General features: G+C 52.1%; 3 protein-coding genes across 3 annotated transcripts; 2 read left to right on the top strand and 1 right to left on the bottom strand.

The window, feature by feature from the left end:
• Nucleotides 1-83: 83 nt before the first annotated feature.
• MIND_01322300 (Homeobox protein OTX1) lies at nt 84-1656 on the bottom strand (the record flags this gene model as incomplete). The annotated part of the gene is made up of 3 exons (XM_037369674.1): nt 84-995; nt 1051-1062; nt 1126-1656. 3 exons carry the CDS (start codon nt 1654-1656, stop codon nt 84-86), a joined length of 1455 nt encoding a protein of 484 aa, XP_037214172.1.
• A 2079-nt stretch (nt 1657-3735) lies between these two features.
• MIND_01322200 (Bromodomain-containing 7) lies at nt 3736-6329 on the top strand (the record flags this gene model as incomplete). The annotated part of the gene is made up of 5 exons (XM_037369673.1): nt 3736-4160; nt 4207-4351; nt 4402-4864; nt 4920-5969; nt 6016-6329. The coding sequence occupies exons 1-5, from the start codon at nt 3784-3786 to the stop codon at nt 6327-6329; spliced, it is 2349 nt and encodes a 782-aa protein (XP_037214171.1). The 5' UTR covers nt 3736-3783.
• A 3828-nt stretch (nt 6330-10157) lies between these two features.
• Nucleotides 10158-13017, top strand: MIND_01322000 (uncharacterized protein; the record flags this gene model as incomplete). Its single annotated transcript, XM_037369672.1, has 2 exons — nt 10158-10462; nt 10617-13017. The coding sequence occupies 2 exons, from the start codon at nt 10158-10160 to the stop codon at nt 13015-13017; spliced, it is 2706 nt and encodes a 901-aa protein (XP_037214170.1).
• Nucleotides 13018-13918: the final 901 nt, after the last annotated feature.

Here is a 13918-nt window from a genome sequence, read left to right as displayed (position 1 = left end):
AGGGTTCGTGAGTAAACGTGAACGATCCCGACCACTAGAATTAAGGGGGCATGAACGAAGAGAGGGGGAGGGAGAGAAAGCCACTAGGCAGGGGGGGAGGGGGTCCCTGTGGGAACAAAGCCACCGCGAACGGGGTCATATCGACCCACTCGAGAACTCGATGCAGTTGGTGGCCGAGCTGCTTCGAGACGGGGAGTGTTGTCATCATCGTCATGTGTGGGTTGCAGACTAGCCAAAGGCAAAACACGAGTCTGGGACCAGGAAGATGATGTGTCTGGCCGAGATGGGGGTCGGTGTGAAGCCCACTGTGGTTGTGGCTGTAACGTGAATGGAGGCGGTAGACCCAACACAGTCGAGGAGTATGACGGTAACTGTGTCTCAAGACCTGGAGGCGGGAGGTTGTGGGCAAACTGTGGAGACGGAGAGCGTGATCGAGAAAGGCCAGGCGGTGAGGGTCGGAAAGAGGCGGACGTTGATGCTGAGTCCGGAGGAGAACCTCCAAACGGAGTCGGGGGAGCGGAGCCACCCAGCAGATAAGATGAAGGGGACATATCACTCCGGCGCATGGGTTGGTGAGTAAAATCCAATGGAGGAAGTGTTCGTGCTGGATCATGCTGACGAGGACGAAAACTGGGTAACGAATCTTCTAGGCCAGAACGTGAACGTGGGGGAGCTGAGTATGGCGACAAAGAAGGGCGCTCTCGCGGGTGGTGGTCCGTAGGAGAGACATGTAAAACAGGACGACCTCGCTGGCGAGGAGCTGTTGTACTAGGGCCTGGTATTCCAGGCCCCAGTAACTGCGCCTGCGAGGTGTCGAGAGCCCCAAGTGGGAAGCCACCACTAAATGGGGGTTGACCAGTAAATGCACCAGGGACGGGAGCCAATAGATTCGGGTAAGTCGGGTATGGCTGAGATGCAAGTACGCCACTCTGGGTATGGCTCTGGCTCTGCTGCTGCTGTTGGGCTCCTGGTCGACGCGCTTTTTGACGCTGATTCTGGGGAAAGGAGATTAGTATCGTGTCGCGTAGTGATAACACACAAATAACTTACTTGAAACCAAATCTATACAGATTTAGGGCACATGGTCAGGAAAAAGGCTTTGGCGGAGATGACAGTTTAGCTCACCTGGACCTTCCGTGCGCTGAGCCCAATGGCACGTCCGACTTCTTCTCTCATCGCTGTCGTCGGAAATCGCGACTGAGCAAGTAAAGCGTGAAGGACCGCTGATTGGTGGGGCGTGGTCAGAGTCCTTGTACGCTTTTTCTTCAGGGGAAGAGGTGCTTGGGCTTGGGGAGATCGTGAAGCTTCGGATGAGGAGCGGGACTGGTGCTCGTCATGTCGGCTCTCTGAGTCTGATGACTCTTCGTCTGGGGAGTTACGTCGCATTCGTTTCGCCATTCGTGGACTGGAAGGTTCAGGAGAAGGGCGTGGGTGGTCTTTGGGAGAAGTTTGCGATGATACAAATGAATGGACGTGGGGAAGCTGCTGGTGGATGGGAGAAATTTCTCCAGAAGGGTTCGTTGAAGGTCTAGTGAGGGAGACAGCAGCAGTGGTGGTGGTAGGATCGTTGGTCGGCGTTCGTGAAGATGACGGGGAATGAGAGGTAGCGGGGACGCGGAGATTAGGTTTGGGCGTAGCTGAACGAGATTTAGACATGCAATGCAGCGATTTGGTGGGCGGGTGGTGCAGAGGTAAGAACCCAACGCACAATTCAACACATTGAAGGTGAATCAGAACCCAGGCGCATGCAGAATTAGGAAGGAAAGAGGAAGAGGTGGTGGTTGAGAAGAGAAAAACACCAGGAACCCAGTGGAGTATATTTCATGTGACGCCTAGCCCCAAATAGTCTTCGCGTAAATGAGGTCGCAACCAAATGGCAGTTAATGAAAACCATACATTCCGTAATCTTTCGGAACCATTCCAAACATTGGCTGGCGCGTTCGATGCGCAATTACGCGCCTCGGCCCAGCTTCACCATTTACAACGGCCACTAGGTGGTCCTAGTGGGTTATCTGGGCAGAAACGACGGCCCGATGGTCCTCGGCGCTGTGCTTGAAGCCAAACAACGGTAGCAACAGTTGCGGCTCATGTAGCCGAATCAGGCAACGACGACATGACATAAACCAGTGTCACCCCCCGCTTATGTCATTCGGCCGGATTCCGAAATGACAAGTTTGCGTGCGATTCATTGAGCACAGTCTCGGTCAATTTACACTGAACATCCGTCCCAACGACCATAATTAAAGATATTGCCCACTCACGCAATAAGATCCACCGGAATCACAGTGATAAGAAAACCCTCGTTTGGGGGCGTGCGCCTGATTTTAAGGGCTTGGGACGCTGAAGCCAAAGACGGAGACAGCGGCGCTCTCCGAGCTAGCGATGATCGGAGTGGTATTCCTGGCCCCCCAAATGGCAGATTCAAAGGATTCATCATCTCGGGTTTTCGAGGACGAGATGTTTGAGGGCGCGTGGCTGGCACATGGCAATGGGAATTTTACTTAGTGGGTAAACTGCGCCGCCGCGAACGTTTCAGTCAAAACACCCGTAGAAATAGCTTTGGTTAGCATATGTATGCCGCTCTATGCACAGTGCAATAAGACCAAGGATAGCAGGGGCGTACCACACTCTTGGGTCCATTCCAAGAATCAACTCCCTTCTGGTTGCTACCCATTTTTTCCCGTCGTGTCTGTCTCGCACAACACAGCTCTATCGATGATAACATTCACTTCGATGTCGGAAGGGCTTACTTGAGGGAGCAGAGCGGCGATTAGAGGGTCCCGGTCTGGAACACCCAAGCGGTTGCGACGAGATTTATGAGAAAAGGTTGGTATCGATGATCTCGGGCAACGGGAGGCAACGGGACAACGGAATCGGAAGCGGATCGCGTCGATCATGTCACAAGCCTGTCACTCCTTGGACTAGGTGTTCAGTTCCTGAGGAAGCCAGCAAAAATGTAGATGGAGAACCATCAGTTTCTATCATGACTTATAGTGGTTGAGCTCATATACAGTTTCCACCCAATTTGCGGAAACACACACATTGTCAGTTGGATTCCAGATGTGCAAGTTGATTCTGAATCCAAGCGAGGAGGGACTGATGTCATGAGGATATATCGGCGGTAAACGGATATGTGACAAGGATTCCGTTGAAGAAGAGATTGCACGTCCGGCTGTCGTCAATCAGCTTCGAATCAAATCAACAACAAGCTTCATGAGTTGTTCATGCAAACCTACTTACAGAGTCAATAAAGTTCATGGCTGGATGGTCAGCACGGCTGTCAACGGTTCGATGCTGAGAAGAACGACAGAAGCACAAAAGAAGCGATTTACACGGTATTCGAAGCACGATGCTTCTGACTTGAGTCCTCGGGGCGGAGCACAAGCGTCGTGGTCCGTTCGGAATCTTGAGCGCGTTGCGGCGTCATGGGAGGTCATGAGTTATGGCTATGTGCGTCGGAGTTGATGCTGGAAAATGTAGATTCTTTCCAAGGATCGGAGAGAGAATAACAGCTTGACTGCCTGTTTTCCTTCTTTTCTGTGTGCAAGATCGGAAAAATCGATAGCTTGAGAGTGGTTAATTCGGTGCGGTGGTAAGTCAATGTATGTTTTTATGAGATTCAGTTTTCAGGGAGGATAACCACAACCTCTCAAAGTCGAGGACTCGAGGTTGAGGAACTTGAGGGAGAAAGCTGTCACGACGTGACAATCACGAAGTAACAGTCACACCTCCTGATTTCGTCCAGCACGCGTCAGTGGACGCGTCTCGCTAACGGGCGTAGATATGGACTATTGGAGCTCCGGATCCTCGACAGGCAGCCAATCTGACTCGGAATCTCCGGATTCAGCCCCTCCCGCTCCTCCACAATCTCTTCCCAAACTCAAGCTCATTTTGCCCCCTCGCCGCGACCTACAACCGCCACCAGTGATTCAACAAACTCCACGAGTAACTCCCAACTATTATGAACCGCCCATCGCAGGTCCGTCAAAGAAATCCAAGTCGTCTAAGCCTAAAACCAAGGGCTCAACATCCAAATCCAAATCGAAGTCCAAGAGAAAGTTCGCATTCTCTGAATATGCGGATGAGAAGGCGCCACCAAAGCCCGTGAAACTGAAACCATTGAAGGAGGTACTCGCAAGGCTGCTAGCTATGCTGAAGAAGTGCGCGATCCATTCATTCTTGTGTCTTTCTCTAACGATCCCATAGGAAAGACGATTACCTCTTTTTCTCGAAGCCGGTGAACGCATCTCAGGTGCCAGGCTACTCCGATATTATCAAGAGGCCGATGGACTTTGGCACAATGTCAATTAAAGTTCAACGTGGTCGGTATCGTTCACTAGAGGAGTTTACAGTCCGTTCATATTCCATTTCGTGTTCAATCGGCGCTCATACTTGTCCCAGGAGGACTTCCGTCTTGTAACTGGCAATGCAAAGCTATTCAATCCCCCCGACAATATCTACCACACTGAAGCCGAACGCATCGAAGCATGGGGTCTCGACCAAATTACCAAGGCAGCATCGACTGTAATTCAATACGAAACGGACTGGAATATTGAAATAGAGAAAGAGGACGATACTGCTGAAGACTACACCGCTGCGTTAGAGGAGGCTGAGATGGCTGGGCCCGAAAGGAGCAGGTCTCCGTCAATCGGCCTTGGGTTTCCCGCGCTGGTTTCGACATCATTCAGGCGTGGACCTCTGCGACCTCGAGCCGCAAAAGATAATGCGATGGAGACGAACCCCACCGCAGCAGTGAAGGAACTCATAGATGCAGAAGGTCGGATGCCTGGCTCCAAAGAAGGTTTAGGCGCATTTCCTCCAGGGTCAGCTTGGGCGAGGACAATGCTGAGCTTGAAGCTGAAAGGTCTGTGCCCTGTTCTCATTTCCCAATCCATTGATGATCTAAATAACTTGTGCAGCGAAGAAATATAAGACGAAGAAAGAACGACTGCGAATAGAGACACATGGTCCGCCAACACGGACCGACGGTAGTCTAGACTACCGCGCAATTGAAGACCCTTTTACTCATCTCTCTGCTCTCGTTCCCGATCCACTGACCCGGCCTCTACTCACCCCCATCTTCCCTCCGCCACCACCGAAACCACAATCGAATAATGTTCATGCATCTGCCACACCCTCTCGTGACACGCCAGACCCTATTGGAGAAACCCCAGCTCCAAACATCACTAACCTCTATCCTCTTCCAACTCTCTTACCACAAGACCTTCGGCCAACGCCAATACCATCTATTCCATCAAATCTGCGTCACTGGACTGTTCATCGTAATTTTGGCAATAGACGACCTCTGGATCCACCACCAGTGTATGAGAGATCATGGGAGGAGCCTCGTGAGGCCCACATACTTGACTTTGGCTCTTTCGCCAAAGTCGCGGGTCTATTGCATAGCAGGATTGGTGGCGTCGTTCCCGAGCTCCATGATGAGGCGGAAAAGCTGGCTAAGGATGCCGTTAAAGCTACTGTTGAAGCTCCGCCGCGTCATTTGTCTACCTTGACCAACGTATTCGAAGTCCGGGCGACCGAGCCGGAGAAAGAGTATTGGGGAAAGGAACGGAAATTGGAAGCAGAAGGTTATATAATCGATATGCTTTATGGTGGAGTTGAGGGGTTGGCCTACGTTCGCAGCCTGGCGGAGTTCATCTCCTCACCGCCATTGGATACGGATGAAGAGGATGGAGAAGATATCAAGATGGAAGATATCGATGATCAACCTGACCAGTTTCCACTCGGTTGTAGTCTGGCTTCTTGGGTTGAGCAAAATATCGTCACCCCCCTTGTCGATGGCAGGAGCGAGCTTATCGAACGGGTCGTGCGAGAACTTGGTTCATCTCAGGAGACAAAGGGCCGGGCTGATGAACCAGAACTAAAGGACGACAAACTTCCTGCTCAAATCGCGCTTGCGCAGAATGTCCCGCCCTGCTGCGTTTGCGACGCTCAGACTCATTCAACAAGTTCTGGCACACAAACTTGATATGGGTTCTCTTCTCCACACACCAGCCGATGTCACCGAGAGCGAGAACGAATGGGCGGGCAAGGCAATCGGAGTTGCCGCTGGAATCATGTCGACGCCAGCACAAACGAAGGCCGTCCTGGACTATACTGCAAAGCTGATCGTGCGGATGCAGACTTCTGTGAAGACGGAAGAGCCGGATGATGGCGAGGAGAGCAAATCGTTGCGCGAGCTGCGATTAAATCTGTTAGCTTTGGTTCGGCGTGCACCGATGGACATGATTGCGATGCTGCCCCCAGAGTTAATAAAGGAGGACTTGAGGGCCCTTATCCCGACCTTGCCGCCTCTGTCGTATATGTAGCTGTGTAAACTTGGAACTCAGACGAGTTACTGCCTGATATTGAATTCCCATCAATTTGTCACATGATGTTTTTCAAGTTGTTCCAATTCCAATAGAAGGCTCGACTTTTCAGCGTCGACAGGGGTGGCAGAATGTAGATCACGCGCCATTAACAATTCACCTTCCACCGACCACCATGTTGAGGGGGCTAGCAAAACTTTTACCGGAGCTGGAACGAGAGATACTGGAAACAGCGGCAGAGATGAACATCTTGGATGTCCCCAAGTTACTTTTGATTGCTCGTCGCACCCACATCTGGTACGTTCTTTTGGGATTCATAGGCCATCTAGCACACACTTTCAGGCTGGAGCCGATGCTCTTTCGCGAGGTGATCCTTCGACCAAATATGGACCGCGCACAGGAAGCACTTATGGCAGCTGTCGCTACGAAACCTCGGGTTGTCCTCGACTTTAAATACACTATAAATCTTGACCTCCTTGCACGAATACGCACCGTCTTGCCTCTATGTACGAGGAGCATTGGCTTTGCCATGGGCTTCCTCACCACGGAAATTGCCTCTGAGATGTTCTCACTGTTTCGCGCCCTCTCTCCAAAGCCTCAATACCTTGTTTTTCACATCCACCAAGCTCTGCCTGGTCCCGAGCTGAACCCACAGGATAGTTTTTTCTCCTGTCTCACTCATTTGGAGCTACTCGATTCATTCCTCAATACCGACCCACGCGCAGTACCCTTTCTCATCCGCCTCCCTTGCTTGACGCATCTTGCGTTGGATTCATTGCCTCTTCTCGAGGACATGGTGCTGCTATTGAGTGAAAAAGGATGCAAAAAACTTCAATTCCACTAGGGGCACAGCCTACGGCTTGCCGGAACACGCGGGTCAAACGCGTGGCTGACCTCGTACCTACCGCGGGCCAGCCGCGTTGCTAGCGCGGACCCAGAAACAAAGAATTTCTTTGTCCTAGGACAAAGAAAGTTGTCACTGAGCAAGCCCGCGGTAGGTACGCGGTGAGCTCTGCGGCCGGCCCGCGTGTTCCAGCACGCCTTAGGTAATGCCCCCAGTGTTCGTGGCCCTCCTCCTAACCGGTGTCCCTGACGAGATTGAAGGGTGGGCTGCGGTGGTTTCCACCGAGGTCCGCGATCCGCGTGTTGTTGTAACAGTTGCTTTTGATTGGTTTTCTGGTGTTCTGACGGAGGGCCGGCCACGACTCTACTGGTTTGTGGTGGAACAGTTTGTCGAGAAAAAGAGACAGGGCTCGATCCCTCGTACGTCAGCCATGTTACACAACTTGGGTCCTTACTAAAACGGTCATAGAAAATCGTTTTTGGGTTCATACTTACTAGCCACCACTGAACAGCGGATATTATCTTATCACGACCCCCTCGTGCAGCCAAGCTGACATCAAGCTACTTATTTCTTGACTCGGACTAACCTCAGCTCATATACTGGTTTAGCATCAATGGTCGCCTAAGTACTCACTGGCAGAAGTACATGGTTCAATAACCCACTTGGACTCTATTTCTAATCAGTATGTGCTACACCGCTTAAGCTTGTCCACCTACCTTCAATCATAGAAAATTTGGTGTGTGTGTACATGTGTGAGCCACATCAATTTGTCATCTGGTGCTTTTATGAGTCTTGACTACCATGTCGGACACACAAGGTATGTGGCCTTGTCATGACGCTTCGCAGCTCACTCGGTCCTCGCTGCGCTAGGAGGATCTGACTTTCGCTTGCTTTGGGCGGCAGGCGTTCTGAACGATGACATCTATGAGCGCGAAGGGCATGTCGTGATGGAATACTACGACATGTTGTTCATAGAAAACGGCGATTATTACTGCTATCGCCACAACCAGGAAACCTATGACGACTCTCCTGAAGCAATGCATCAATTCTTCAAAAGTGCAACACTCGTTCCACGAGACTATTACCGAGCGCGCATTCCGGATCCGTCCATTGGCACAAGGCTGACAATTGCGCCGCAAGGGTCCGAGTCGGACGCAAACGTGCATGTCAAATCCGTTGAACCCTCGTCCTATGACCCAGATCCAGAGCGGCTGCCACTTTTCACTGACGCCGATATTCAACTTCATGAGTTGCAGATATGCGAAGCTCTGAGAAAGCAACCCCATCCAAATCTGTGCCGGTATTTGGGCTATCTCCCTCACCCGGACAGTTTTCATATCGCGGGCCTCTGCTTTGAACGCCATTCAAAGACACTTCGCGCAGCTTTCGAGGAGCTGGATGATGGAGAGAGCCTTCCTCAGGCAGAGCCTTCTTCGATTATCGACGGAATTCGAGCAGGACTCCTGCACCTCCATTCTCTCGGCTATGTTCATGTAGGTTCTGCTTCACTCTACGATGTCGTTTGCTGATGCTCTCAGAACGACCTCAACCCGGATAACATCATGCTCGCTCAAGATGGGCGTCCAGTCATCATTGATTTTGATTCCTGCTTGCCGCAAGGCGAGTCGTTGAAAAATCGGAAAGGGGCGACGTTTGGCTGGGAGTATTCAAGCCGTGTGTCAGTGCCAGACAATGATCTTTGGGCACTTCATGAGATTGAGCGGTGGCTTGCGGGAGAGCGAGCATATCTTGAATATCACTTCCCAAGATGTTCAGTTCCACTACCAGCCCTACTAGGTGGTGGTAGTTGCGCAGAATAAGGCAGCAGCTTAGATTTCGGTCGTGTCCGTTGCTTGCGGAATTCATATCCATATAATTGACACTAGATGATTCCGCAATCGACTCTTTATACGGTGCACCAAGGATGTTTACTATCAGGGTTAACTAAGCAAGCGAGCTAGGTAATAGTTGAATACTCATACTGTGGTTCCCGCTGATTGGGTAATTTCCCATTGACTGGGTAATCGCAAAGTCCTAGCATAGTTTTTTGCATAGTGCTTCCGGTATCATCCGGGATGGGTTTTGTAGCCTATTAAGTATATCCTTACAAAAAATTAGAGGTATCCGTGAGGAGATGGTGTGCCGGCGCAGTGGCCGATCATGCGACCTGTGTAATATTTGGGTCCAAACTTCGTATTTGAGCTCTCCTGAGTGTGTACTGGGCAATAAATATGCCACAAAGGTATAAGCGGCCTTATATGCCACCCTGAAGTCTAAATTTTGACCCCAAGACATTTCTTCTTCGTTATCTTGAGCCATTGCTAGATTTGATGGGCCCGTGACAGGGTGTCACATTTGTCTCAATTTCAACGCTACGGAGCGACTGGTGCATAGAAATAGGTATCAACACACTCAATGTTACTTATTAGGCATATAGAGGTTGCCCAGGTGTTCTGGATAATAACCTCCCCCTTCAACAACAGAAAATGGGTATCTGGACCCAAATATTACACGAGTCGCATGATCGGCCACTGCGCCGGCACACCATCTCCTCACGGATACCTCTAATTTTTTGTAAGGATATACTTAATTGGCTACAAAACCCATCCCGGATGATACCGGAAGCACTATGCAAAAAACTATGCTAGGACTTTGCGATTACCCAGTCAATGGGAAATTACCCAATCAGCGGGAACCACAGTAGGCGCAGGATATGATCCCAAAAATAATGATAATATTTTTGGGAGTGCTCAAATTTCGCCGTTTTTCCTAAGCATTGTAGTAGCTTCCGCGTGGTTTGTCTTCGCAGCAAAGCAAGTGTAGGAGGTTTGTGAATGTCGTTGGAACTGCATACGTCAGAGATGGAAGCAAAGTGCGCGCCATCAATCGGCGCTGTCAATTGACAACCTCCATTCTTCTTCCAACCACCAACTCCTTACCCCAACCGACTCCTGGCCAAGCGGCTTTGGCGCTGAACCCAGTCGATGGTTCACCGTCCTGCCGACTCTCGACTACTTGGGAACTTGCTTTCCCAAGAGAAGGAGTACGCGAAACATCTCGCGACACTACTTGACCACTCGAATGCCTCCCTCGCTTCCGTCACCGCATATGGCTCTGCCTCTTCGCCAGCTTCCGCGCATCTTATACTCGCCGTTGCGGGGTCTCTAGCGGCAGCTGATGATGCACTTCGACACTATGCCGCCGCTGTCGACCGTTGGCGGGACTATTTGAAGGGTCTAAAGGCATTGGAAGACGAAGTTGGGAACATCATGCGGGACAGGGAGATTTTGTGAGTGTCCTCTATTGTGTTTTCTCCTCGTTTCCTTGTGCAGGGACGTGTGGAGTGCCCGCGTCGATTTCCACGTTTACTCAGGGTTACGGACGGCGTCTACGTCATTTCGCTGCGGTCATAAAGTCCGGACAACGTGCTAACCATCTCACAGAGTAACGCGTTTAATCAAGGCGTCTAAACCTGCGCTCCATACGTCCCAGTCCTCTGGCTCGCTTCCCTTGACCTCCTCGCCGAATCAGTCGCAAGCCTCGCTCCCTTTTTCGGCAAACACGCCTACCAATGCGAAGTTGGTCGCCGCCCAAACCGAGCTTCAAGCATGCGAAGCCCATCTTGCGGCAAAAGAAGCCGAGCTTGATATTCGGCGGGCAGCTCTTGTTCGTGATGGGCTAGCTGGCCGGTGTCGAGCGCTAGCAGAATGTGGTACCCGTTGGAAGGAGGCTGGTCATGCTGGAGCTCTGTCTGCCCAGGGTGGCTCCAGCTTGCCTGCTCCATCGACTCCAAACTCCAATAAACCTTTGCCAGGCGTTTCTGGCTCCGATGTTTCCCTAGCTCCCTCCCAATCGGCCTCACAAATCAACCTATACATCGACACATCTGCCCCACTGCCCCCACCCCCTTCGAGTCTGGATCATCAGCACCAGATGATGTTGCCCCCAGTTGACCTCGTCCCTGTCATTTCTTCTCCCTCATCGAAATTCGCTCCGCATGTACTGGCGCGGCGGATAACTGAGGAAAATCTTAATCAGGACGATGGAGAAGGGAGTAGTGTTGCCGAAGAAGAAGAAGAGCAAGCACTTGAAGTTGTCGAAAACCCTCGATTTGCTTCAACGACCAAGTTGCCAAATGCATCCAGTAGCAAAGCCGGAGGGCTTCTCAAACGCAACACGACATCTAAACCTACTGGGGCACTACATCGCAATTCAACTTATGGAAGCAGTACAATCAGTGTCCCTGTCAAAACCAACTCTGGTTTTTTCGGCAGCATTCGCGGGCTGTTTACGCGTCGTAGCCCTAATGGTGGTGGGAGTGATGTTGGACCGGCTTCCCGACTAAAGCGGGCCAAACGAGATGTTGCGGAGTCCGACGACGAGCCCGATATTCGGAGCGAGCCACCAACACCGGTTGCAGGTCCACGCAAACGTGTTGTCAGCGACATTGGGTCTCAGCGCAGGAGAAGAGGCCTCACGGATGACGACCACGTTGGAATTCGGAGAGCAGAAGAATGGGTGGGCGGACAAGGAGCGCTGGTATTACCGAGACGGGCAGAAGCCGACCCTGGGGAGGATGACAAGGGTTGGGCCAGTGATGGTGGTGGGACGGTCAAGCGTCGCAAGAGCAAAATCAATGGCTCGGGAACTGTTAGGAGTGTTGAAAGTGCTGCAACTTCGATGTCGGATACGAGCACTGAGATGCAAATCGTCATTTCGCCAAAACAGAAGCGTCGCTCGTCGTTGGGCGTTTCTGGGGCATCTACCGCTGATGCCTTGGTACCTCCCACAACTGCTTCGGCAACAACACGGGCTGAGAAACGTTCGAGTTTGCCGGTCCATCCCGCGCCACGGTCGGTTAGCGATGCACCGAGTTTGATGAGCATTGTTGAAGGTGTTTCACGAGCAAATCGGACGGGCTGGGCTGCATATAATGGGGTCGGTTTGGGGAGTTCAACGACTCCAACGACAACGGCCAGTGGATTGGTAGAAGCCAAGGCCCCGCGTCTTAACGTTTCTGTTTCTTCCACTGAATCAAGGGGTCGGACGACTAGTTCTGCAACCATTATACCTATTGACGGCCTCCCTCGCGCTCCAGCATCGATTTTCTCGACTCCTGCGGTACCCAGCACTTTTGCGGGACCAGAAATGGTTGCTGGCCCTTCGTCATCGCGCAGCTCGTCAATGAAATTACCCGCCAAGTCGCCATTGAGGAGTGCTTTGAGAAACTCGGCAACACCATCACCCCCAGCATCACAAGTACAGCCTGTCGCCATTGTTGCTCCAGTTGCCATTCGGCCTACTCCAGTCCCGATACATATGTTGGTTCCATCGCCTCCGCCTATCATTGTCAATGGCAAAGGAAAGGAGAAGGAGGTGGAAGAGGAAGATTTTGACGATGGAGCATCGATTTCTTCGTATGCGACTGGTATCGAGACCTTTGAAAGCGATGACAAAGCCACTGATGGCGAGGAGACTGAGACTGAACGCGAGCATTCTCCGCCGCCCCCGCCGCCACATGATTATAGCAACCACAAGGTTACGAACGGGGTCATTCACGATAGCCCGATCGACCATACGCTCATTGAGGATTTCGGGCGGGGGGCTTCGTCGGACTTGTCGGCGAGCACGGTTTCGGCCGAACATCCAATCGCACAAGCGCCACAACGCAGGAAAAGCGTGCGAGTTTCGCTGCAGCCAACGTTTTCGACGACACCGCCGGCTTCGCCAGACGATGAGGACGAGGCAAATGGAGAGGACCATGCCCCGTGGAATGGGCGTTCCCAGCCGCGGAGCTCGACTCCAGACATGTGGGAAGACTCGAGCGAGCAGATTGTCGCTTGATCTGGTGATGGGCCATCGGCCATGAGACAGGCCTGTCGCATGCACCTTCCCTCGAGTGCACCATGCACCCGAACACCATTGCACAGGGGTAACTGGGGGTTGTCACCTAGTGCATGCATGACATTCCCCGGGGGGAGCCATAGGATTCCATGAGGGTATATTTGCTGTCTGCCCTTGTTATACATAGCAAATACATAGTGTTCTACCTCTTATAAACATTCCACTGTGGTCATTGGTATACCTATCATAACCATTACTTACATCTCTAAGCAATTTAAATGACAGGATGTACAATTTGCTTTGGAAAAGTAAATGATTACATTGTAACTACTCCTACACGACATACTACATATGACGTCTAACTCCTCAGTGCAAGCACACCAGTGACGATGAACCACCAACCACTGGCCAGAGAATCCACCTTGGCGCAGACAAAGGAGAGCCCGGGGGGACAGCTTTGGTCCCCCCGGCCCCGGGCACTCCCTTGCGTCTGCCCGAGTACAACCAAACAAGCGGTCCGGGCGGATTCTCACCCGCCGCCCTGAGTACAACCAAACGAGTGCCCGGGTGCCACCAAACAAATGACCCCGGGCACTTGCCCGTGTCCACCCGGGTCGGTCGGCCCATATGCCCCGGGCACACACGAACAAGTGCCCGGGCGGATGCCGGCCAGTACCCACGATGGCGGGCTCCACCGGCCCAAAAAAAACAAGTAAGGGCAGACAGAGCCAGTCCGCCCTTACCCATCCGCCCGCCATGCAAACGAGCGGCACGAGAATCCGTCCCAGCGCGGACTCAAGTTGAGCACGCAGCGAGCGGGGAGGGAGGTTGGGAGAAGAAGGTGGGCTGGGAGGTTGGATTGGCGGAGAAGATGGGGGTTAAGAGTGGTGGTCATGCTGGG

Source organism: Mycena indigotica (assembly GCF_014461135.1).
Source record: "Mycena indigotica strain 171206Taipei chromosome Unknown Mind.scaff0014, whole genome shotgun sequence".
Lineage (NCBI taxonomy): Eukaryota > Fungi > Basidiomycota > Agaricomycetes > Agaricales > Mycenaceae > Mycena > Mycena indigotica.
Note: the sequence above shows the minus strand (reverse complement) of the source record. Positions and strands in the feature narration are given on the sequence as shown.